The 22755-nt window shown below is 40.3% G+C and overlaps 1 protein-coding gene across 1 annotated transcript in view; it reads left to right on the forward strand.

The window, feature by feature from the left end:
* LOC119425051 (synaptic vesicle glycoprotein 2C-like) overlaps positions 1–17841 on the forward strand; it is a 73832-nt gene extending 55991 nt beyond the window's left edge. Inside the window, exons 6-13 of the mRNA XM_037692577.1 lie at positions 4798–4887; positions 4962–5072; positions 5163–5251; positions 6967–7131; positions 12097–12230; positions 13775–13978; positions 14150–14309; positions 17658–17841. Coding sequence (XP_037548505.1) covers positions 4798–4887; positions 4962–5072; positions 5163–5251; positions 6967–7131; positions 12097–12230; positions 13775–13978; positions 14150–14309; positions 17658–17841 — 1137 coding nt within the window. The remainder of the gene's footprint in view (positions 1–4797; positions 4888–4961; positions 5073–5162; positions 5252–6966; positions 7132–12096; positions 12231–13774; positions 13979–14149; positions 14310–17657) is intronic.
* Positions 17842–22755: the final 4914 nt, after the last annotated feature.

Below are 22755 nucleotides of genomic sequence, written 5' to 3' on the forward strand. Positions count from 1 at the left end.
TAACCGGAACTCGTTGGTTTGAACATATACATCAGTTCTGTTCTCCTTTCACTGGCTCCCTGTTCGTACGAGGATAGTCTTTAAAATTCTTCTGTTGACCTTCAAATGCCTAAATGGCCTCGCACCCCTTTACCTCTCTGAGCTTCTGGAACCTTACGTTCCCTCTCGGGCCCAGAGATCATCCGATCAGCTGCTTTTGGCTGTTCCAAAAACAAGACTGAAGCTCAAAGGAGATCTGGCTTTTTCAGTCATGGGCCCCAAACTCTGGAACAACCTGCCCCCCAACATCAGGCTCACCGCCTCCCTTCCTCACTTCAAATCCCTGCTTAAAACACATCTGTTCTCTCAGGCATTTCATACAGTGTAAATTGATCCAGTGTTTTTTAATCTGTGACCCTATGTTTTAAATGCTTTTTATTAATTCTTCAGTTATTATTATTAGTGTATTGTATATATATATTTTTTCTCTCTTTAATTTACTCGATTGTTGTTGTTGTTAAGCACTTTGATAACAGGTTCTGTTTTAAATGTGTTCTATAAATAAAGTTAACTTGACTTGACTTGACTACTATCTTTAAGTCCACTGGTAGGATTTATTGATATCTGCCACTGCCTCAATCTGCTGGGGTTTCATGCCATGCAGGGCTTATCTTTCCATGATGGGTCCTCCTGCCCTCTTCTACATTGGGTTTCTGCTGCTGCCTGAGATGTTCACTCATCAATTCAACATCAGGGGCTTTCCTCTTGATGTAATCCAGGATATTTGTTGTTTCATCCTGTATAGTGGCTTGGACATTTAAGAGTTATCTTCCTCCCTTTTTTCTCTTAGTGTATAGTCTCAGGGTGCTGGACTTGGGGTGACACCCTCCATGCATTGGGAGGGTGATCAGTGAGTCATTGTCTTGCTTAATTTTGGCATAAAGCTTGATGCCATTCATGTAGATGTGACTAATGATTGTTCCACTTTGAAACTGGTATCCATAGCCACACTTTGCATTGATCTAGCTGAGGGGGTTCAGACCTATGCAGAACAGGAATGGGGACAGCCTTGGTATATGCCACATTTGATGCTGACATATGCTTTGATTTGGCCTCTAGAGTTGCCTTCCATATTCCCTTTGAGTTCTTGACATTTCTTTAGTGTCCTCTTGATGTTGTATATTTTCAAGCACTCTAGTATCCATGTGTGTAACATTGATTCATAGGCTTTCCTGGAGTTAATCCAGGCAGTTCATAGGTTTGTGTGCCTGGTCTTACAGTTTTGAGCTACAGTTCTGTCGACCAATAGCTGGTGTTTGGCTCCCTTAATGTTGGTACTGATTCCCTTCTGTGCCTCATTCGGGTATTGACCCATTTATCTGTTAATCTGTCATATCTGTGCTTTTATCTGTTCTCCTTTCATGATTTCTGCTATATTTTTGTTTGCCTGCCTGGGAGGAGTCAACAGGGGCAGGACAGCCCCCAGAAACCATCTTATCTCCAGCACACTGGTTGGTCCACTTAAGGAGTGTACTTCTTGGTGGCGAAACAGTTTACTTGGGACTCCTCAGACTGATGAAACCTTCAAGATAGAGGGCGAAACATCTCTACAAAAAAGAAACTGTCCAGATGACCTGACTGACCATTATTGGATGTGTGTTAAAGAGTTGTTTTTGTCTGGATCAAAGTGCTGCATAAGCATGGAGCCTTTACCCCAAAAAAGCAAGGAGGCAGCAAGAGTCGTCTGACCTTGCCTTTATAAGGAAGATGAAGATGGCACCGTTGTATGTGACTTGCCATTTATCGCTCCTCATCTTGTTACTTGTTGTGTTATTTTTCCTGACTTTTGTTCAGCTTGTGTCATCACTGTTTAATTATGACCACCAGACACTTTTAAACATCATTTCTATCATGGGAAAAGTACCACTTTGTGACCTTTATGGATAATCAAATACTTTTCCTCTACCTCACCTGCATTCATACCTCAATTTTTACAGAATCCTTGTGTTGTGGTTGCCCGCAGCAGACGCCGTCGCAAGAGTCATGGCAGGAGAGGTGGTTTGCTTGTGAAGCTCTGGGCTCAACTATCCTCTTCTTCATTCCAGTCTTCGTGCAGGATTCTCATGAAATTCAACTCTGTTGACATATGGAATATTCCTACAGTTGGCTGTGCGTCATAGATACGGACACCGACGGCAGCACATTTTCTGGTCTTCGGCGTGCAAATATCTGTAGGATAACAGCCAATGCTCCATCCAGATGGCCCTTCTAAACACTAGATCAATCATAAATAAGACTTTTATTCTCCATGATTTCTTTGCTCAAACTCTGGACTTTCTGCTACTGACAGAAATGTGGCTGAGACCAGGTGACAACAGCACATTTTCTTAGCTCTTCCTCTCAGGCTGTTCCTTTTCCATCTCCCCACACCTGTCAGGCTGCAGTGGTGGTGTTGCCACTATCTATAAGGACAATTTTAAATGCAGACTTCTGCCCACCAACACTTACTCCTCCTTTGAACTTCAGTTGTTTGTGATTGAGCTCACCCTAATGTTCTATGTGCTGTTGCGTATCGCCCACCTAAATATAATAAGGAATTCATTCAAGAATTCTCTGAATTTCTTGCTGATATTATTTCCAACTACGACAGTTTTTTAATTTGTGGTGATTTTAATATTCATGTTTGTTGTCCCACTGACTCACTGGCTTCTAAGTTTCTAAGGCTTTGGGCCTCTTTTAAATTAACACAATCAGTAAATGCACCAACACATCATCGCGGTCATACTCTGGACCTTTTTTTTCTCACGGACTGTCTATTTCTCATTGTGAAATTTCTGAGTTTGCCATCTCGGATCATTTCCCTATTTTTTTTTGCATTTTACAGCACCCCACCTGGCCAGGAGACCTCTGGCTGTAGGTCATTATCGCCACATTCTCATCTCAGCTAGTGCCGGACAGTAACCACTGCTTTTCTGAACTCACAGTTTTATTCAGTTGGTCCTGATGTTTCTCTGTGTCCCAAAGATTTTTTGTTATTGTGTTCTGAAACATGCAGTGGGATACTGGACTCTATTGTTCCGGTCAAGTTCAGACCCAGAGTTGAGCCTTGGCTAAAAAAATCCTGCAGCATGTGAACTCAGGAAGCAATGTAGAAGGGCTGAAAGACAGTGGAAGCATGACAGGCAACATGATTCTTTGGTTTTATTAAGGATAACTCTTGTTCTGTATTAGAGATCCATTAATGATGCAAAATCACAATTTCTGTCTAACATTATCACAAACAGTAGCCACTGTCCGAGGGTTTTATTTAATACAATTGACTCTGTTTTAAATCCACGCACCTCAGTCTGACCTGATGCCTCAGTCTCCACCTGTGAGAATTTTCTCTCCTTTTTTATTAATAAAGTTGCATCCATTAGACAAGCCACAGGTACACCTGCTACTTCTGTTTCAGAGTTTTCTTTTATCTCGACTGGTTCTTCTTTATTTGAGCAGTTTGAACCAGTGTCTTATTTCCTTTTGGATAAAATAATGAAATCCATTAAATCCACTAACTGCCCCACTGATTTTCTCCGTACTAAACTTTTGAAAGAGGTATTTAATATTGTTGGTCCTTACCTTCTTCCTTTTTTCAATTAATGTCTGACCATTGGAATTATGCCTTCTGCTTTTAAACATGCAACAGTCTGCCCCCTTCTCACAAAAACAAATCTTGATCCCTTAGTTTTTATCAAATTTTAGACTATTTCTAGGTTACCCTTCCTCTCCAAAGTTTTAGAAAAAAATGTTCTCATGTAAATTCAGCCTTTTTTAGAAAAAAACACAATCTTGGATAAAATTCAATCTGGTTTTAGATCCTGGCATAGCACAGAATCTGCATTACTGAGAGTTCATAATGATATAACTCAGTCAGTTGATTCCAGGTGCCCAGTAGCTCTGGTGCTTCTTGACCTTACAGCGACCTTTGATACTGTGGACCACTCTGTTCTTCTGTCTCACCTCCATGATTTTGTTGGGATTCGTGTCACAGCTCTTACGTGGTTCACATCCTATTTATCTGGCAGAACCTTCTCTAGCTTGTTCAATGGCTCCTCTTCCTCTACAGCCTCTCTTCTGTGTGGGGTGCCCCAGGGTTCCATTTTGGGCCCTCTGCACTTCTCCTTGTACATGTTGCCATTTGGATCTATTATAAGACAGCACAATGTCAAATTTCATTTTTATGCAGATGATTTGCCAATCTATTTACCATTAAGGTCAGGATCCAGTAATCCAATGCATTCTCTCTTTGACTGCATCTCTGCAATCAAACATTGGCTAAACAAGAACTTCCTTTTTTTTTTTTTTTTTTTCCAAAAAAAAGAACTTCCTTTTTTATAAATGACAATAAAACAGAATGGATTTTATTTGGTGACAAAGATGCAACGGGCCTGAAAAATTTGAACATTAACTTCAGTGACTGTGTGAAAAACCTTGGGGTGACCTTTGATAAGGCTTTACACTTTGACAAACATATCGCCTCTGTTTTCCAATCTGGATTTTTTTAATTTACACCTTTTACAAAAGGTCAAACCCTTTTTGAACCATTGCAGCTTACAAAAAGACTTGGTAAATCTCGAAAACATGGCAACTTCTGTGTTTCTATATGGATGCCATTTTTTCAAAAAAAAAAAAGATCGGTTTAGGAGTCTGTGCTAAATTTCATTCTTGTGTCAATCAGTGAATAATTGTTTAACTAAGCTGGAGTACTACTTACAAAGTTTCATAACACAGTGCCTTTTTAGTGTCATGTATAACTTGTTGACTATGCTTGTTTCCTAGACAGGCAAACACGATGAGGCCTGGATGGTGCTCAAACACATCCATGACACCAACATGCGAGCCCGAGGAGAGCCTGAGAGAGTCTTCACTGTGAGTATCCTGTGTCCTCGCTTTTCCTACTGTAGCACTGTCAACAGGTGACAGCTCAGTGTGTCCCTCTGTAGGTGAACAGGATCAAAGTCCCACGGCAGCTGGACGAGCTGGTTGAGATGCATAATGAGTCAGCGAACCCTGTCCTCAAAGTCCTCTTCAAGTTCAAAGCTGAGCTCAGAGGAGTATGATGCATTTCTTTATAATTTCTTTGCTTTTATTTGTTTCATATTGGGTAAATTAAACCCAGTGAACATAATTTTGTTTCCTAACAGATCTGGTTGACTTTTCTGCGATGTTTTAACTATCCAGTGAAAGAAAACACTGTGAAACTGGCTGCAGTCTGGTTCACTTTGTCATTTGGGTAAGGCACGACCACATCAAAATTGTGTTTGACAAACTCATCGATAAAATGAAAACATTTTGTCAATGCAAAAGAGGAAAAGAGGGGCAGGTATCACTCTCACTTTGAGTTTATACTCTTTGTTGCATTCATGCTGTGGGTGACAAGTGTCCAGAGTGTCTTTAAAACAGCAGCGGCGTCCGAGTTATTTAATTATCATCTCAGCAGCAGAGGGGAGCAACACCATTCAAGCATGGATCCCCAAATGACAAGGCAGTCCTATTTTTTCACAACATTATTAGTAGTAAGCCTGAGAGTTGCCGGATCCAAGCAAACAGTTGCCGGAACACGCCCTGACAAAATAAGAGAGTTCCCGGATCTTGTTCTGGCAGGATCCGGTTCAAATTAAGCCCTGCTCCTGCCCAAAAACTCTGACATACAAGTCATATACACAAAACTTGCTAAGTCCAATACACATTTCTGAGGGATGACCTTTGACCCTGACACCATAGCAGCACTAACCTTGCTAGTAAAACTAAACAGTTCCTTAACCACAAACAACTTGTCAAACATAGAGAACATTTCAAGAAGTGCAACATTTTGGCGACCTCCAGCACTGTGCAGATATATTGGAAAAAGGTGAAAGGCCAGTCAGGTATACCAGGACTGCCAAGAAAAGAGCCATAGTGGTTTGACTCCTTATGATTGCCTGAGACCACTCCTGGTCCATTTTTCCCTGCAGTTTGTGCAGTTACGCAATCATGAGCTGTTTCTGCCACCCTGTATTTTTATGACGATTTTATCATCCTCAAATCTTTTCATCCTGTTATCAACATACTCATTTTCTCGCTCTCTGACCTTGACATAAGATGAATCACATATATCCAGAAGAAGAAAGAAAGGGGGAAATATTTTACATCCCTTTGCCCTCTAACAAGAGCTTAAAAGTAGCAGAGCTGTATAGAAGGGTTTCACCCTTCTTTCTTACATCTTCTTGTTACAAGAGTGATGAACCAGTAAAATGCAGCTACACTGTAAGTAATCAGCTTACAAATCAGCTTGACAAAAGAAATATAAAAAAGGGAGCAAACTAACATAATGCATCAAATGCATTGCAGGTAGGCAGTGAGGGGGAACAGTGATGAAAGCGCATTACAACTACCACATTACATTATAATATATGTATTGTTTTGTACAGTGCCCCGAGATGACATTTGTTGTGAATAGATGCTAAATAAATCCAATGAACTGAACTGAATAAAACTGGTCAATAAAACTGTATGTTATCAACATACAGTGAAAATTTTAAACACGTTCACATTAATTATTCATATTTTAATGCCAACAGTTCATGCTCAGTAATCCAGGTACAAATCCAACAATGGTCAGTCAGATGTCCAGATAACCTGATTGAACATTGTTAATGCATTTTATCATGCCGTAAATTTTATTTATTGTTTGCATGCATGTGCATACAGATTTACACTGTGAGTCTGAGAACATATAAAAAGTGAAGTGTTATAATGTAATACTTTGGAAATAGGAGAATATTTTAAAATTCTTTATTTCTACTTGTAAAAATGTGAATAAAAATGCTTATGTTTAAATTAGCCTTTCAATGTAATGTATTAGCTTGTTATTAGCTTGTAATTAGCTTTATAAACGAGCAAATTAGAAGAACTTTTTTGGCCTTTTTTCAAGACACACTTTCCAACAGGAGCTCTTGTTGTTTTCAGGTATTACGGACTATCAGTGTGGTTCCCAGATGTCATCAAGCACCTTCAAGCTGATGAATACGCCTCCAGAGTGAAAATTCACAACAACGAGCGCATCGAAGACTTCACCTTTAATTTCACACTGGAAAACCAGATCCACAGAAACGGAGTATTTATGAATGACAGGTACAACAGACTCACTGTCAATACTGAGTAGTGCACGACTGCTGAAAATTAGAGAAGAAGCTGAAACTGGGTTGTTAAAGCTACAGTAAAAGAAGTAGTACAGTGCTAGCTAAAAGCAAAAGGAGAAAAACAGTAGTTAAAGGCTTAAAGAAGCAAAAAGCTTGGAAACAATAAAACAATAAAACTAGCTAAATGCTACCTGTAAAGAGCCTAACATAAGCTACAAGTACCTAAAGGCTATCAAAAGCTAAATGTAGCAAAACAATAACTTAAAATTTTAATAAAACACTAAATTAATTATGAAGTTGCAATAATTAAAAAGGAAAAGTATAAAAAGTTTAATTAAAAACATAAAAAGGTTATGCAGAAGCTAAAATGTGCAAAAAAAAGCTGACTAAAAGCTAAAAGTAGCTACTTTTTAGTTAAAAGTCAAAATTAGCAGACCAATAGCTAAAAGTGGAACAGGGTTAGGAAAAGAATAATGTAATGGTAGCTAAAAGTTCAAGTTAAAAACACCAGCAAATTACAAAAGTAGCATAATCTAAAAGCTAATTGCATCTTAACGCTAAGTCAAAACATTAAAAGATTAGGTAGAAAGTAAAAGTTGCAACAGGATGGCTAAATGCCAAAAGTAGCTAAACGGTAAATAAATGTAAAAAAAAAAAAAAAAGTCTAGCAAAATGTAATAAAAACCCAGCAAGGAGTTAAACGTATTAAAAAGGCTAGATAGCAGCTAAAAGTTGCCTTTTTTTTTACTAAAAGTTAAAAGCAGTAGAGCTATAGATAAAAGTTGAGAGGGTTAGCAAAAGGCTAAAAGTTACAAAATGGTAGCTAAAAAATTAAATTAGAAACACTTTGTAAATGCTGAAAATAATAAAAAGCTAAGCGTATGAAAAGGTAAGGTCAAAACATTAAAAGATTAGGTAAATCTAAAAGTAGCAACAAGATGGCTAAATGTCAAAAGTAGCCGAACAGTTAAAAAAGTTAAGTTTAAAAGTAAAGCTTTACTTTGTTTGAAAATAAAAGTCTAGCGCAAGAATTACAGTCCCAGAAAGGAATGAATAAATGCCTTTTAATTTCCCCATGCCCATGTACAATGAAAGAACTCTTCTCACTGTACGAACATATGCACAAGCAAAAGTAAAAATAATAATAAATAAAAGTATGCTAAAATAATAGTAAATGGAATGAGAAATGGACTGTATATATATATAGATACTCAAAGTGCTTTACACAACAATCTGTGCCCTCATTTACCCATTCATAAAACACTCTGCTACTTATTTAGAAAGACTAATCAGTGCTTTTTGATCACATTCATACACTGATGGGACACATATCAGAGGCAATGAGGGGTTCAGTGTCTTGGCCTGGGACACTTCAGCATGTGACTGCTGGTGGAATCAAACCCCCAAATCAAGAGGACGACTGCTTTAACCACTCAGCCACAGCTGACCCCAAGTAGTGGTATTGCGCTAAAAACAGTATTGGTATTTCACACTCTGCAGATATTGCTCAGTTATGGCATTGTGCAATATTGTCTATAAATTAGGTAATTTGTTATTTAAAACATATTAAATAATGCACAGTAGGTGGGTAAAAGCATTGGGTAGAAGGAAGTCTAGGGGTATAGAAGGTTAGCCTGTGAAGTCTGTGCATATGTGAGTTCAGAATGGTTATGGCTTTGGGAAAAATGTTTTTGAGTCTATTCATCTTTGTTCTAATGCACCTGTAGCACCTCCATGAGGGCGGCAGATCAAACAGTTCAAAACCGGGATGAGCGCTGTCCTTGATAATGCGTTTTTCTTTGATGAGGGAGCGGCAGATGTAAATATTCATCAGGGATGGGAGAGGGCATCCAATGACCTACTGTGCTACCTTTATTACTCTCTGGAGCCTCTCATTGTCTGTCACAGTGCAGCCACTGTAACATACTATGTTGCAATACGTCAGTATGTTCTAAATGGATGAGTGATAGAAGGTCAGTAGCAGGTTGGAACCCAGGTTGTACTTCCAGAAACTCTCAGGAAGTGAAGCCGCTGGTGAGCCTTCTTGATGACTGCTGTGATGTTGACTATCCAGGAGAGGTCAGCAAAGATAAGGATGCCAAGACACTGGAAGGTGTCGACCCTCTCCACACATTCTACATCAATGTAGAGGGGGGCTGGGTCAGTGCTGTACTTCCTGAAGTCAATTATGATATCCTTTGTTTTCTTGGTGTTTAGAACCAGGTTGTTCTCTGAACACCAGGCTGCCAGCTTTAGGACCTCCTTCCTGTAAGCTCCCTTCAGGATGAGTCCCACTGTGGTGTCATCAGCAAACTTGATGATGAGGTTGTTGTTGTTGTGGGCTGGTCTGTAGTCGTGGGTGTAAAGACAATACAGGAGGGGTCTCAGCACACATCCCTGTGGTGAGCCAGTGCTTAGCATGCAAGTGAAGGAGAGATGGAGGCCAAGTTTCCCAGTCTGGGGCTGGTTGGAGAGAAAGTCCTTTACCCAGGTGCATGGGTGGTGGGGGGGAGACGGTCCAGTTTTACAATGAGGGTGTCCGTGATGGTTGTTTTAAATGCTGAGCTGTAATCCACAAAGAGCATCCAGATGTAGGTTTGCTGCTGCTCCAGGTGGCTCAGTGCAGAATGAAGAGCTATGATGATTACATCCTCTGTGGACATGTTCGTGGGATATGCAAACTGTTATGGGTCAAAGCCTGGAGGGAGCTGGCTCTTGATGTGCTGAAAAAACAATTTCTCAAAGTACTTCATGATTATCTGAGTGAGGGCGACAGGACAATAATCATTCAGGATGGCAATGCAGGACTTCTTTGATATTGGAATGATTGTAGTTAATTTTAGGCTGAACAGAATGACTGCCTGGGCCAGGTAGAGGTTGAAGCTGCTGGTAAACATGAAGGCAAGCTGGTGAGCACATGCTCTGATCACCTTGCCAGGCATTCTGTCTGGGCTAGTAGCCTTCTTGGGGTTCACTGCCTGGAGCACCCGTTGGACATTGTGCTCTTGCACAGTGAATAAAGTGATGCCAAAATCAGGTGGGGGAGTGGGTAAGTCTGGGATAGTGCTGGAACCGGCTGGGGATGTGGGCAGGGCTGAAGCAGATGAATGTTGATAAGATGTTTCAAAACGGGCAAAGAAGCAATTTAGCTTCTCTGCCAGTGGCACTTAGGTCTGCTGATGTTGCAACACAGCCTCTGTAGTTTGTGATGTGTTGTATGTCCTGCCTCACCTTCTGTGTGTTGTTGCTGGTCAGATGGGATTCTATACTCCTCTTATGGGCTGTTTTGGATTTTTTACTTCCTCTTTTCAGGTTGACTTGAGCAGCACTATACATACCTCTGTCACCTGACCTGAAGGCAGCATCGCAGGCTCTGAGGAGCCTATGAACCTGCTTGGTCCTCCAGGGTTTCTGGTTTGGGAAAACCTTATGTTTTTATCCACAGTTACATTCCTGATTCAGATCTTAATATGGTCCAGCATTGTTCCTGTGACTGTTTCCAGCTCCTGGTGTTCAAATAAGTCCCAGTCTGTCTGTTTGAAACAGTCCTGTAGTTTGGAGAGTGTGTTTGCAGGGCAGGATGTAACAGCCATTGTGGTGGGACTGGTACTGCGTCTGAGTGGGGTGTAGACTGTGGAGGACAGGAGTGAAAGATGGTCTGACAGGCTAAGGTGGGGGATTGGAAGGATCCTGTACGCATGCTTAAAGTTGGTATAAAAATGATCTAAAGTGTTCGCTCCTCTAGTAGGACACTTGACATGCTGATAAAATTTCAGCAATTCTTTCTTCAGGTTAGCTTTATTAAAATCACCTGCAATTATGTGAACACCCTCTGGTTGTGCTTGCTTCTGTTCGTTTATTGTGTTCACCTGGAGAGAGCGCTGTGTTTACACTGGCATCTGGTGGAATATACACAGCCATGACAATCACTACTGTTAGTTCTCTCCGTAAGAAGACAGGTCGTCATCTTACAAACTTGTACTCGGGGTCAGGGGAACAGTGTTTTTCTATAATAGTCCTGTTTGTTCACCAATTCTCCAGGATGTAAATACAGAGACCCCAAGGACTTAAAAGTATCAAAAAGCCTAGGTAGTAGCTAAAAGTTGTTTTGTTTTTATTTGCTAAAAGTTGAAAGCAGCAGAACAATATCTAAAAGTTGTTGTGCTAATTGTAATAAAATATGGGACGTTGGTTTACATTAAAATTTAAACCCAGTTACTTTGGACTCTGTCCCGGAACACAGCTCTCTCTGTCTCCCATTAACAGCCTGGTCTGCACCGTCACAGCAGCACCCTCTGGTGACAAAGAACGACTGAAGCACCAGAACACAACTGCATTCACCAACAGTGCCTTTTTCCAGCAGTGACTGTTGGAAATGAAACACGAGTTACACCGTGGACAGGGGACTAGTCTGTCACAGGACCACAGAGACCAGTGAGAAACTCATACCCAGAGACTCTCTAGAGTAGCCATTTACTACTGTGAGAAGAAACTGGAGGACCTGGAGGAAACTCGTGGATGTATGGGGAGAACTTGCAAACACCATGCAGAAAAGCCCCGTCCTGAAGCTGAAGCTGTAAGACAGCAGTGCTCATCAAGTACTCAGCAGTGCTGAATACTATTTAAACATTTAAATTGCTAAATAAAAGGTGTGCAAGTTTTAATTTGTGTTTCATGTTTAACTGGGCAACCTATTGTTTTAAACTGTTTTAGTTGGTTCAAACTGTGACATAACCTTTACAGCACCAAGTTACTTCCATCTCTGTCTCTGTTTGTGCATTCAGTAAAAATAGTGACTTTACATTTCAGCAATAATATTTAAATTAAAAACATAATTCAGCATCAGGTTCTTTGCTCTCAGGAAGATGTTTCAGATCCCCTTTGTGCTTCATTGCTCTTTTCCTTTGGAACTGTGTTACAATAACCCATTCTTTCATTCATTCCCATCTCCTTCCAGGTTTATCAGCATGAAGTTCAAGGCGGTCACATTCATTGACTCATCCTTTGTCAATTGCTATTTTGAAGATGTTTCTTCAGTCGGATCCTTCTTCAAAAACTGCACCTTTGTGGACTCGTTTTTTTACAACACAGGTGAGTTTACACCTTGAAAATACTCATTCAGATGCTAAATCTTTGTACACAATATCCCTTCAGTGAACAGACAAGGCTGATGAACAGTAATAAGTTTGGATTGAGAATTATTTTTAAAAAAATTACACCATGTTTGAACTCCCATAGTGGACCAACCAGTTTGCTGGTGATAAGATGGTTTCTGGGGCCTGCCCTCTCCCCCATCAACTCCTCTGAGGCAGCCATAACCAGTGTGCTGCGTGTGGGACTGAGTTTGTTTGTGGCTCCTCAGATTGATGAAGTCCTTTGGATGAAGGACGAAACGTCTCAACAACAACCAAAGACATCCAGATGACCTGACTGACCTTTGTTGGATTTTTAACCAGGATTTTTGAGCATGAACTTTGATGTTTAATCACTGGATGTTCACCCACAACTGATGAACTTTTCACTCATCCTCATTCAGAGGGCTGTCACTGCTCAGCAACCGTGGAAAACTGTCAGTTTTGTAGATAATGTGCTAATTCTTGGAGTAGCTTAAAGTCATCCCCACTCACCTTGAATGCTAATATTAATAATAATCGCCGTTTTTCTTGTTTTTCTTTGCACTTCTCGTGCAGTTCATGCACATTTGCTGTCTCTTGGCTGAGATTGTTGCCAGGTTGTGTTTTATTTATTTATTTTTGCAGTAGCTCACTGTAAATTTGCATCAGGGATGATCTGTTAATTACTATCATTTTTATTACAAGTATTTTCATCTTTGTCCCTGTTAGTTTTTGCTAATCACTGATTTTAGATTTATTTTCACAACTATTGCTACTGTGGTGGTGTGGTGTATTTTTTATTATTCAACATATATATATATTTTTTCAGTCGTGAACATTTTGTTGTTGTTTATTTGTCTCACCCCCCACCTCCAATTTAAAGCATACTTTTTTTTCTGTCTCTCTTTTTCTTCCTCTTCTTTGTTGGTGTAAAAACATTTTTTTTACTCAGGGTGCACTGTAATTGTCACCAAATGCAATTTTAAACAACAATAATAGTATTTTAGAGGACCAAGTCAGTTTTTAATACAGCAAACATCATTTTTGGGGGCAGGGTTAGGATACAGAAATGAACGAGTCTGTGCAATTTCCTCAAGGACCAAAATACAAATTTAAGTGTATCTGTAGTACATATCCAGTTTGTATCTTAGTGTATATTTTTTAATAGGAAGCAGTTAGATAAAACTTGTGTTCATGCTCAAGGACAAATAAAATGTCACACTTTGACATCTTTCAAAGCAAAGCTAACTTGGAGAACTACAACTTTAATCTAAAGTGCTTTGTTTTCAGTTAGCCTTTTTACTTAACAAGTCGTTTTAATTAAACTTTTGTTGCTTTTAGCCAACTGCTGATAGTTGGTTTTAGTTATCCCTTTGCTACTTTTGGTTTTTAGTTTATGTTGTTTACTTTTAAATTTTTATTTTACATTTAACAACTTCATTTCAGCTTCTTCAGCCGTCATTTAACACTCAATTTTCACACCTGTTTATAGTTTGATCTTTTTATCTGTTACATTCACAGATATCGATGACAAGAAGTTAAAAACTTCAAAGGTGATCAACAGCTCTTTCCACCACAACAAGACAGGCTGTCAGATGACATTTGATGATGATTACAGCGCCTACTGGGTCTATTTTGTTAATTTCCTGGGAACGCTGGCTGTGCTGCCTGGAAATATCGTCTCTGCTCTCCTCATGGACAAAATAGGACGCCTCAGCATGCTAGGTAAGACAGAGAACCTGCTCTGACTTTGTTGAGCAGCATGTCCTTTGAGAAAATGTGTTGAAGTCATGTGATGTTGACCTTTGCATCTGCAATGGCTTCCAGTAAAGGAGGTTAAATGTGTGACAGATGTTGAGCAGACTGAGTAAAAAGAATCCATGTGGCATCCTGCAGGAGGCTCTATGGTCCTATCAGGCATCAGCTGCTTTTTTCTTTGGTTTGGCACCAGTGAGTCCATGATGATCTTCATGCTCTGTCTCTACAACGGCCTGAGTATCTCTGCATGGAACTCCCTGGACGTAGTCACCACTGAGCTGTACCCGACTGACAGGAGGTGAGTTTAAGGAGAAAGTCTACGTAAGATCAAAGAAAAAACTGATCCTGATCTGTTCTTGAGCTTTTTTGCCCACAATGATGGAGCGAAGAGGAGGAATTGCAAATACTGTTCTTCCGTCCGTTTGTTCATGTTGTGAGCATGATAACTTGAAAAATAAACACGGTACGAGCTTCCATTTAGGTGTGTGGCTGCATCTAGGCATAAGAAAGTTTCCTTTTAAAAGTTGGGTTGCCACGTCTAAATCCAAGATGGCTACCAAAATACATATATACATTGGCCAACCCTATCATTTGAGGAAGCTATGCTTTGGGGGAGTGGTGGTGTAGAGGTTAGAGAAGGCAAACCTTTTATCAGAAGGTCACCAGTTGGATCCCCGGACCCATCCATCCATCCATCCATTATCTTTACCCGCTTATTCCATTTTGGGTCACGGGGGTCGCTGGTGCCCATGTCCAGCGATCACTGTGCGAGGGGCGGGGTACACCCTGGACAGGTCGCAAGTCCATCACAGGGCGGATCCCCGGACCAACAACATCAAAATGTGAGTGTGAAAGGTGAAACACCCACACCAGTCTCCACTCTTGTTTGCTCCCCTCTGGGCCCTTGAGCAAGGCCCTTAACCCCCACCATCTGCTACCCTGGTTGCCCTAAATGGCAGCTCTCTGCTCCACACAGAGGGCTGTGGTAGCTCGTGGTCTGTGGTTGTGTCAGGAAGAACATCCAGCCTAAAAACAACTGCCAAGTCTTCGTGTGACTTACTGTGGCAACCCCTGAGAGTTGAAGAAGAAACTAAAGAGTTTTCAGTTTTTATATTGCTTAAAAGTATATCTAACAAGTTCTGATGCATGCTCAATAATCCAGTTTATTTATTTATTTTTTTCATTTCACCTTCATTTAACCAGGCATAAACACTAAGAACAAATTCTTATTTACAGTGCTGGCCTGGTAAGCACCAGCATGTAGGATGAAGGGGAGGTAGATAAATGTAACAAGGTTGAACTAACAGCAATCACTTGTTAGGTTGATGGTCCTTTTGAATGTGAACAACTAGTTCTGGATGTCTGGCTGATTCACAATGAGAAGATGTTGCTTTTAAGACTGAGTTTTTTGCAGCTCCTCAGACTGAAGAAGTATTTTTACTTTTGATCAACCAGTTTGCTGGTGACAGCCAAAACTAGTGTTTTCCATGCAAAGGGAGGACCATCAGCCTAACAATCGATAGTTAGTGCCCTGATAGACACTTGCTCTTCACAGGGGGCTGAATGATGCATTAACAGCATTGTAAGAGGGAGACAGTTGAACATGGAGGCCAGACAAGATCCTTTTTGTTCACATCTTTCTGCAAATTATAACTTCTGTTAGATGTACTATATACTCAAACATGGTGGCACTATTTCTAACTTGATTAAATAAGTGACTGATGCTGAGTAATCAAAAAAATTGTGATGCAAATCCCACAAACACCACCACTGTATAACATGAAATACAAAGGCAGCTTTCAATTAGATCTTTACTACTTTTAGCTTATTGCTTTTAGGTAGACTTTTGCTATGTTTACCTTTGGCTACTTTAAGCTAGCTTTTTGTCATTTTGAGTAGTTTTGCTACTTTTAGCTACCCTTTTGACATTTTAGCTTTTACTGAACTTGTTTTGTGTTTAGCTAGTGTTTGCTACTTTTAGCTTTTAGCTAGCCTTTTGCTACATTTAGCTTTGCTAGGTTATTACATTTTTTGATAATATTATATTCTGTTGACAGTAACAATAAAGTCTTAAAGTAGAGTCTGAGTGCTCTTTGTACATTTCATGCCACTTGTGCCAGACAGAGGGTGATTCCATCCATGCATTATTTTTTGCTTGTTCCGAAGTCAGGTCACAGGGGCAGCAGCTTGAGCAGGGAGGTCCAGACATCTCTTTCCACAGTCACCTCTTCCAGCTCTTCTGGGAGGATTCCAAGGTGTTTGCATGCTAACCGAGAAACATAGTCTTTCCAGTGCATCCTGGGTGTTCCCTGGCATCTCCTCCCAGTTGGATATGCCCAAAGTACCTCCCTAGGGAGGTGCCCAGGAGACTTCCTTACCAGACACCTGAACCACCTCAACTGACTCCTCTCGATGTGGAGGAGCAGCGGTTCTACTCCGAGTCTCTCCTGGATAACTGAACTTCTCACCCTATCTCTAAGTGAGAGTCCAGCTACCCTGCGAACAAAACTCATTTCAATTTCCTGGATATGTGATCTCATTCTTTCTGTCACTACCCAGAGCTTGTGACCATAGATGAGGGTAGGAACGTAGACCGACTGGTAAACAGAGAGCTTTGCCTTACAGCTCAATTCCCTCTTCACCACAACGGACCGGAACAGAGTCTGCAATACTGCAGACACTGCACCAATCCGTCTGTCAATCTCACGCTCTATTATTCTCTCACTCATGAACAAAACCCCAGGATACTTGAGGTACAAGAGGGTGATTGAATAATCAAGTATAATCTGCATGCTGTTTTAATCCATTATAGGGGAACTCAGTGTTGAGAAGATTAAAAAGTCTAGGTCACAATGGCTGACCTGTAAAGTTGAAGCTGTGAGACTAAGTTCAATGAATGTGGATGTGTTTACACCTTAAAGTGTAAAAGTAAGGATTGAACAATAAAGTCTTAAAGTTGAGTCTCGTTGTTCTTTGTACATTTCATCCCAGATGTGTCAGACAGAGGGTGGTTGCTTTTTGCTGATAGATACACTAAAACTGCCCCACTGACCTAGTTTTGATAACCACAGCTGATTATAGGCAGTAGTCACAAAATAAGTTGATAAACAGGGATACTCACATGTACAACAGCTTCCTCTTACCATATAAGGTCATCATCTGGCAGAAACATGTGGGAGTGTGCTGGTGAAGATTGTACATGTTTTTGTATTGAACGTTTTTTTCCTCTTAGAATAAAAAAAACATGTTTTGATAGCTTCTAGTTATAATTTTCTGCTTTTGTTCTGAAGGAACCTTTAGTTATCACATAATGGGCTGGAAAAATGCTGCCTGGTGCTCTCACCAAACTCCATATATCAGTCCTGATTCTTGATTCTCATACATTACTGGCCTGAAATAGTTACCACAGCATGCAGATTGCTTTGTATGTTTATGTGTGGATGAAAACATTTCTAGAAATGGTGCCATGTTTCTGAAGAAAAGATTGTTTTAGAAAAACAGTGTGGATATTCAACATTTATAAATAAGATATTTATATCTCCTTTCAGTTTCTGACAATTCAATTAGAAATTTTTATCCAATGTAAGTAAACATATAACAGTATGTGACTCTTTTTTCTTTTGTTTCTGTTTGTTTTCTCTTTCAGGGGCACTGGCTTTGGATTCTGTAATGCCATTTGTAAGCTGGCAGCTGTGTTGGGCAACCTAATTTTTGGCTCCCTAGTGGGCATCACCAAGGCTATTCCCATTTTGCTGGCATCGGCTGTACTGGTTGGCGGTGGACTGGTGGGGCTTCGGCTACCTGACACTCGTGCCAATGTCCTCATGTAAACCTCAGCTCAAAACAGTGTGTAATTTACCGAGTTTTACTCAGCAAAACAAATAATTTGTCATTGATGAACTATTGTTATAAATTATTTATTTACCACAAGTAATTCTGAATGATACCACCAACTGAAAAACGTTGCGGATAATTATTGTGTTTTTTTTCTGAGTAAGACTCTTGGTAAGAAGTGGAAACAGTTTTATATAGCTGTAGATGTACAGAGGTGGTTTATTTAGAGAAAAAAAAATCAGGTTACAAGTGCAACAGATTGCCAGATTCTGGTTAACCAAACTGTTGGTGCTGTTGCAGGAATAAAACAGGTTTACCTGTCGTCGGTTGTAACAAAACTCTGTAAATCAACAGCTTCTTTTACCTTCAAGCTGTTTTGCACATGGATTCCACAAAAGCATGACCAAAGCTGCCAAAGGCTTCAAATTCCAACAACCTGTTTTCTTCTGATCCCACTCCATATCAGATTTTTTTTTTTTTAAGTTGAAAACGTTTGGAAATTACTTTTTGTGAGTGCCATTGTTACATTGTTTGTTTGGAGATAAAATGCAGTTTTAAACTAAAAATGGTAGATACAAACGTTCCTTGCCATTCTTGACTGAAGCCACCCTGGGTTGTGTTCTGGTGGTTTAAATGTTGAACCCAGTGGTGCAGGCAGACACAAGGAACATACATAAAGGTAAACAATAGTTTAGTTTTAACACAAAAAGCATGAGAGGCTTCCATCATGTTATTTAGATTCACCTTCAGATTAGATTATCTCTCCTGAAGGTCATTAAGGTATTTGTCTCCCTCTCCTCCTGGGGGTCATTAGGGTCTTTGTCAGCATGGCACACAGAGAGCTGTATTGGTCATCTACATGTAGGAGTGAAATAAAGTGGAACTGACAGGGTATCAGGCTGAATCCTACATTGTAGGTCTCTGAAAATTGAAATCTGAGACCACCTCCTCCGTTTATGTTCTGGATATCTGTTCATTGAGGGACTCAACACTATTCTAATTTTTTTTTTTCCAAATTTGAATCTATAAAGACTGCTTTAAAACAGCTATTTTAAGACATTGTTCACACTTGGTCTTTCAATGCATCTTTAGAGATCAGATTGCTTTGGGATCACACTAAATCCACTTTGAACAGTCTCACTGCAAATTGAAAACATTGTAAACTCAGACCACCTTCTGTGACGGAACGTAGGTGGACCCCTTCCATTTGCAATGTTTGGTAGTATTGAACACGGCCTTTTTGGATTCTCAAAGTAGAACTGACATGACCAAACAGAATGTCAATGTCAATTTATTCAGATAGCACATAAAAACAACAAAAGTTGATGAAAGTGCTTTATAGTTTATTCAAATTAAAATGAAAACAAGAAAGAAGTACAAGAAAATACAGCTTATGTCACTAAGGAAACACGAGAAAGTTAACAATAAAATGCAACACACAACAACAAAAAAAATCATGTCCAACTGGTTATCAGACTCTGCATGGACCAAGGGAAAAAGATGTCTCGAGCAAAGATTTTAAAGTCTCAACTGTCTCAGAAGTCTTTAAATGATCTGGTAAACTGTTTCACAGTTTTGGTAGAGCAACTGCAAATGGCCGAACACCTCTAGACTTCAGTTTGGATCTGGGGACATCTAAGAGGAACTGGTTGATAAACTGGAGTGCTCTTACTGGAGTGTAGATGTTAAGATCACATAATAATGATGGGGCCAGATCTTGCAATCTTTCTTCTTCTTTCAGCTTTTCCTTCTTCAGGGTCTCCACAGCGAGTCATCCTCCTCCATCTCTCTCCGTCCTCTTCATCCTCTGTCCTCACCCCAACTACTTCCATGTCCTTTCTAACTGCATCCGTGTATCTCCTCTTTGTCATTTTCCTGGCAGCTGCATTTCTAACATCCTTCTACCAATATACCCACTGTTCCTCCTCTGGACATACGGATGGCTGATTCTGTGGCTTTGATCATCTCCACCAGAGGAATTCTTCTTGGCGTAACCACAATGTTCAGTTGAAGAGTAAATGAGTCAATAAAGTAGAACCCATTCAGAGTATCTGACTCAACCATTTTACGTCTTAGTTGTGGGGATTCTGTTTTTTCTCCTTCACTTCACTCTCCTGCAGCTCCTGGGTGGCAGGGTGGAGCCAAAAATCTCCAGCTACTTCCCGTCTACTGCTGAGGACTTGCAATACTTGATGCTGTTAGGATCTACCAGTCTCTGCTGGAACATTGTCCCTTCCATGCTCCAGTCACCAGTTTTTTCGTCTCCTTGATTAGCCTTGAGTTTACGCCTGGTGTCGGTGAATCCCTGGAACATTCCTCCAGATCAGCCACCTAAAAACAAGAGCCATAACAATCATCCTAACTTCTCTTCATCCAGACTTAAGGTCTATCCTGCCACTTTTGCAAGTCCACTTCCTCTTAACTGGTCATGTGGTCTTCCTCTTGTCCTCCTTTGGTACCCTCCTCCAAACCTGCATCAAGAAAATACATCAAATAAGCAGCAATATATTCTCTGGACAGAAAACTCTTATTTCCTGACATTTCTAAATACTAACCTCCCATCTCCTACGGCTCCTGCCAGCGCCCCTGTGTTAACACACCTGTTTTACAATTGATTGGTCTCTATCTCAATTCAGTCTCTGGGTATTGAAACTGCTAATTGTGATCCAACATTTTTCAGTCAGGTCATCTGGACATTTTCTTCTTTTTGTGCTGAAACGTTTCACCTTCGATCTGAAAGGCTTCATCAGTCAAGGAAACACACAACAAAACTGATTCTTCCCCCAACGGCTTACTCCAAAGTGGAACAAACCAGTTATGTTGGTGCTAAGATGGTCTCTTTGTCACACCCCCTCCTCCATTGCCGGCCCTCAGTTTTGTGTTGTGTTTCCTTGACTGATGAAGCCTTCTGGATCGAAGGCGAAACGTTTCAGCACAAAAAAAAAAAAAGAAACTGTCCAATGACCTGACTGCAAAATGTTGGATTGTATCGGAGTCAGAGTTTCTTTATTGTCATTCGCACCTCATGTGGTACATGTGGTGGAGCGAAATTATTTACACAAGGTCCCAGTTACATCCAACAATAAAATGTAAAAGAAAAACAGTAATAACATCTAAGATATGAACTAAGAAAAACATCAACTAAATATACACTAAGCACTCATCACATAAAAACATTGAACATCAGCACAAACATGAACATGAGTCTGTGAGCAGATGTGCACGCATGAACACATCAACATTGAAACAGATCAGCAGCAACATGAAACAGATCAGCAGCAACATGATATGGTTTTTCACAGTGATTATTCTGGTTAGAGATTCATGAGTCTAACAGCCTCAGGGTAGAAGCTGTTCCTCAGTCTAGTGATTCTACACTTAATGCTCCTTAACCTCCTTCCTGAGGGGAGTGGGGCAAAAAGTGTGTGTGCTGGGTGAGTGGGGTCCTTCATGATGCAGGTGGCCCTCTTCCTGCATCTGGAGGTGAGAGATTAACAGGAAAAAATGTTTTTCCCAGTTTTGTTTAATTTATCAAATACTAAAGGCATACATACAATAGACCAAAGGTGATTCAAGGGCCACTATCCTGCATGCTTTAGATGTTTCTCTGTTTTGAAATACCTGATTTGAATGAATGAGTGATTAATGGGTTTCTGTAGAACTTGAAGGCCTGCTAAAAAGCAGGGAAACAACTAAAATGAGCAGGATAGTGGCCCGCAAGGACCAGGATTGGGCACCCCTGCCCATACTCTATCACTTTTCAAGTGAAATGAAGTGTTGTCTGCAGGTGTAACAAAAGATCTGTAGTTCAAAGGTCTGCATGTACAAAACATTGGCAGACCTGCTCTCACACCAATCTGACAGCCCTCTGTGTGAAGTGGGTGCACGTGGTTCTGTTGACAGCAGGTAACTTACATTAAGCACTCGATGTCAACACCATCACAGCTGACTACAAATAGTTCAATCACATCAGACAGATGTTTAATGACAGATTTGAACAGGCTCAGAGCTAGGTGAACTTTCTTTTGATGTTAAACACTCTTGGTGTGACACTCAGTAATATTTTAAACTCATAGTATTTCTTTATCACTTGAATTGAAAGAACAAAGCCACTTAGCTCACACCCACAGAGGGATAGTGCTTAGAGTTGGTGGTTGGTATTCTATAGATGTACATTTATTTATTTTGTGTTGGGAACAGAATGAACTCTTGCCTGTTTCTACATCTGCATCACCATCGGTGATCAATATTTTCTGAAAGGTTGTTGAATTTTAAGCCTTTGCTGCAATGTGCAAGAATAACAAGGCCATAAAAAAACAAATTACGAAGCAGTAGTTTAGTCAAACCTGGCAACTTTCGCAGCTACATTTCTAAAGAGAAAAATAGAATTTACAATTTCTGTGTTGTCCAGTGAACATTCAAGTCCTTCTGTCTTCCTCTCTCGTGTCTGTGTTCATCATGTGGCTTCCAGCTTTTCCTGAAGGGCTTTGTTTAAGTTGCAATCTGCTCTGAGAAGACTTTACACCACAGGAACCCTCTGTTGGTATCTTTTTCTTTCTTTGTATAGTGTCCCTGGGTCCTGTGTGTCCTCTGTCTCCTGCTGCCTTGCTGCTGCTCCCTCTGAAAACTCAAAGGCCTTTCTCAAAGTCGTGCCTCTCTCTGCATCAAGTCCGTTTCTTCTTCTAAACCTGTTGCTGGAAGCTTTGCTGCTCTCTGCTGCTCTCTTTGGTCCCTTATCTGTGTGTGTGTGTGTGTGCGCATGTGTGTGTACACACCAACTGAGCTTTCTTATGTTTTATGCTTTTCAAAGGAATATAAATGTATGAAGGTTGTTTTTCTATTGGTGTAAGTGACAAACTGAAAGTAAAGCCATGTGTTTTGGCTCAGCTCACTATGAAACAGTAATTTTA

Source organism: Nematolebias whitei, chromosome 18, assembly GCF_014905685.2.
Source record: "Nematolebias whitei isolate Nwh7 chromosome 18, NemWhi1, whole genome shotgun sequence".
NCBI classification, from domain to species: domain Eukaryota; kingdom Metazoa; phylum Chordata; class Actinopteri; order Cyprinodontiformes; family Rivulidae; genus Nematolebias; species Nematolebias whitei.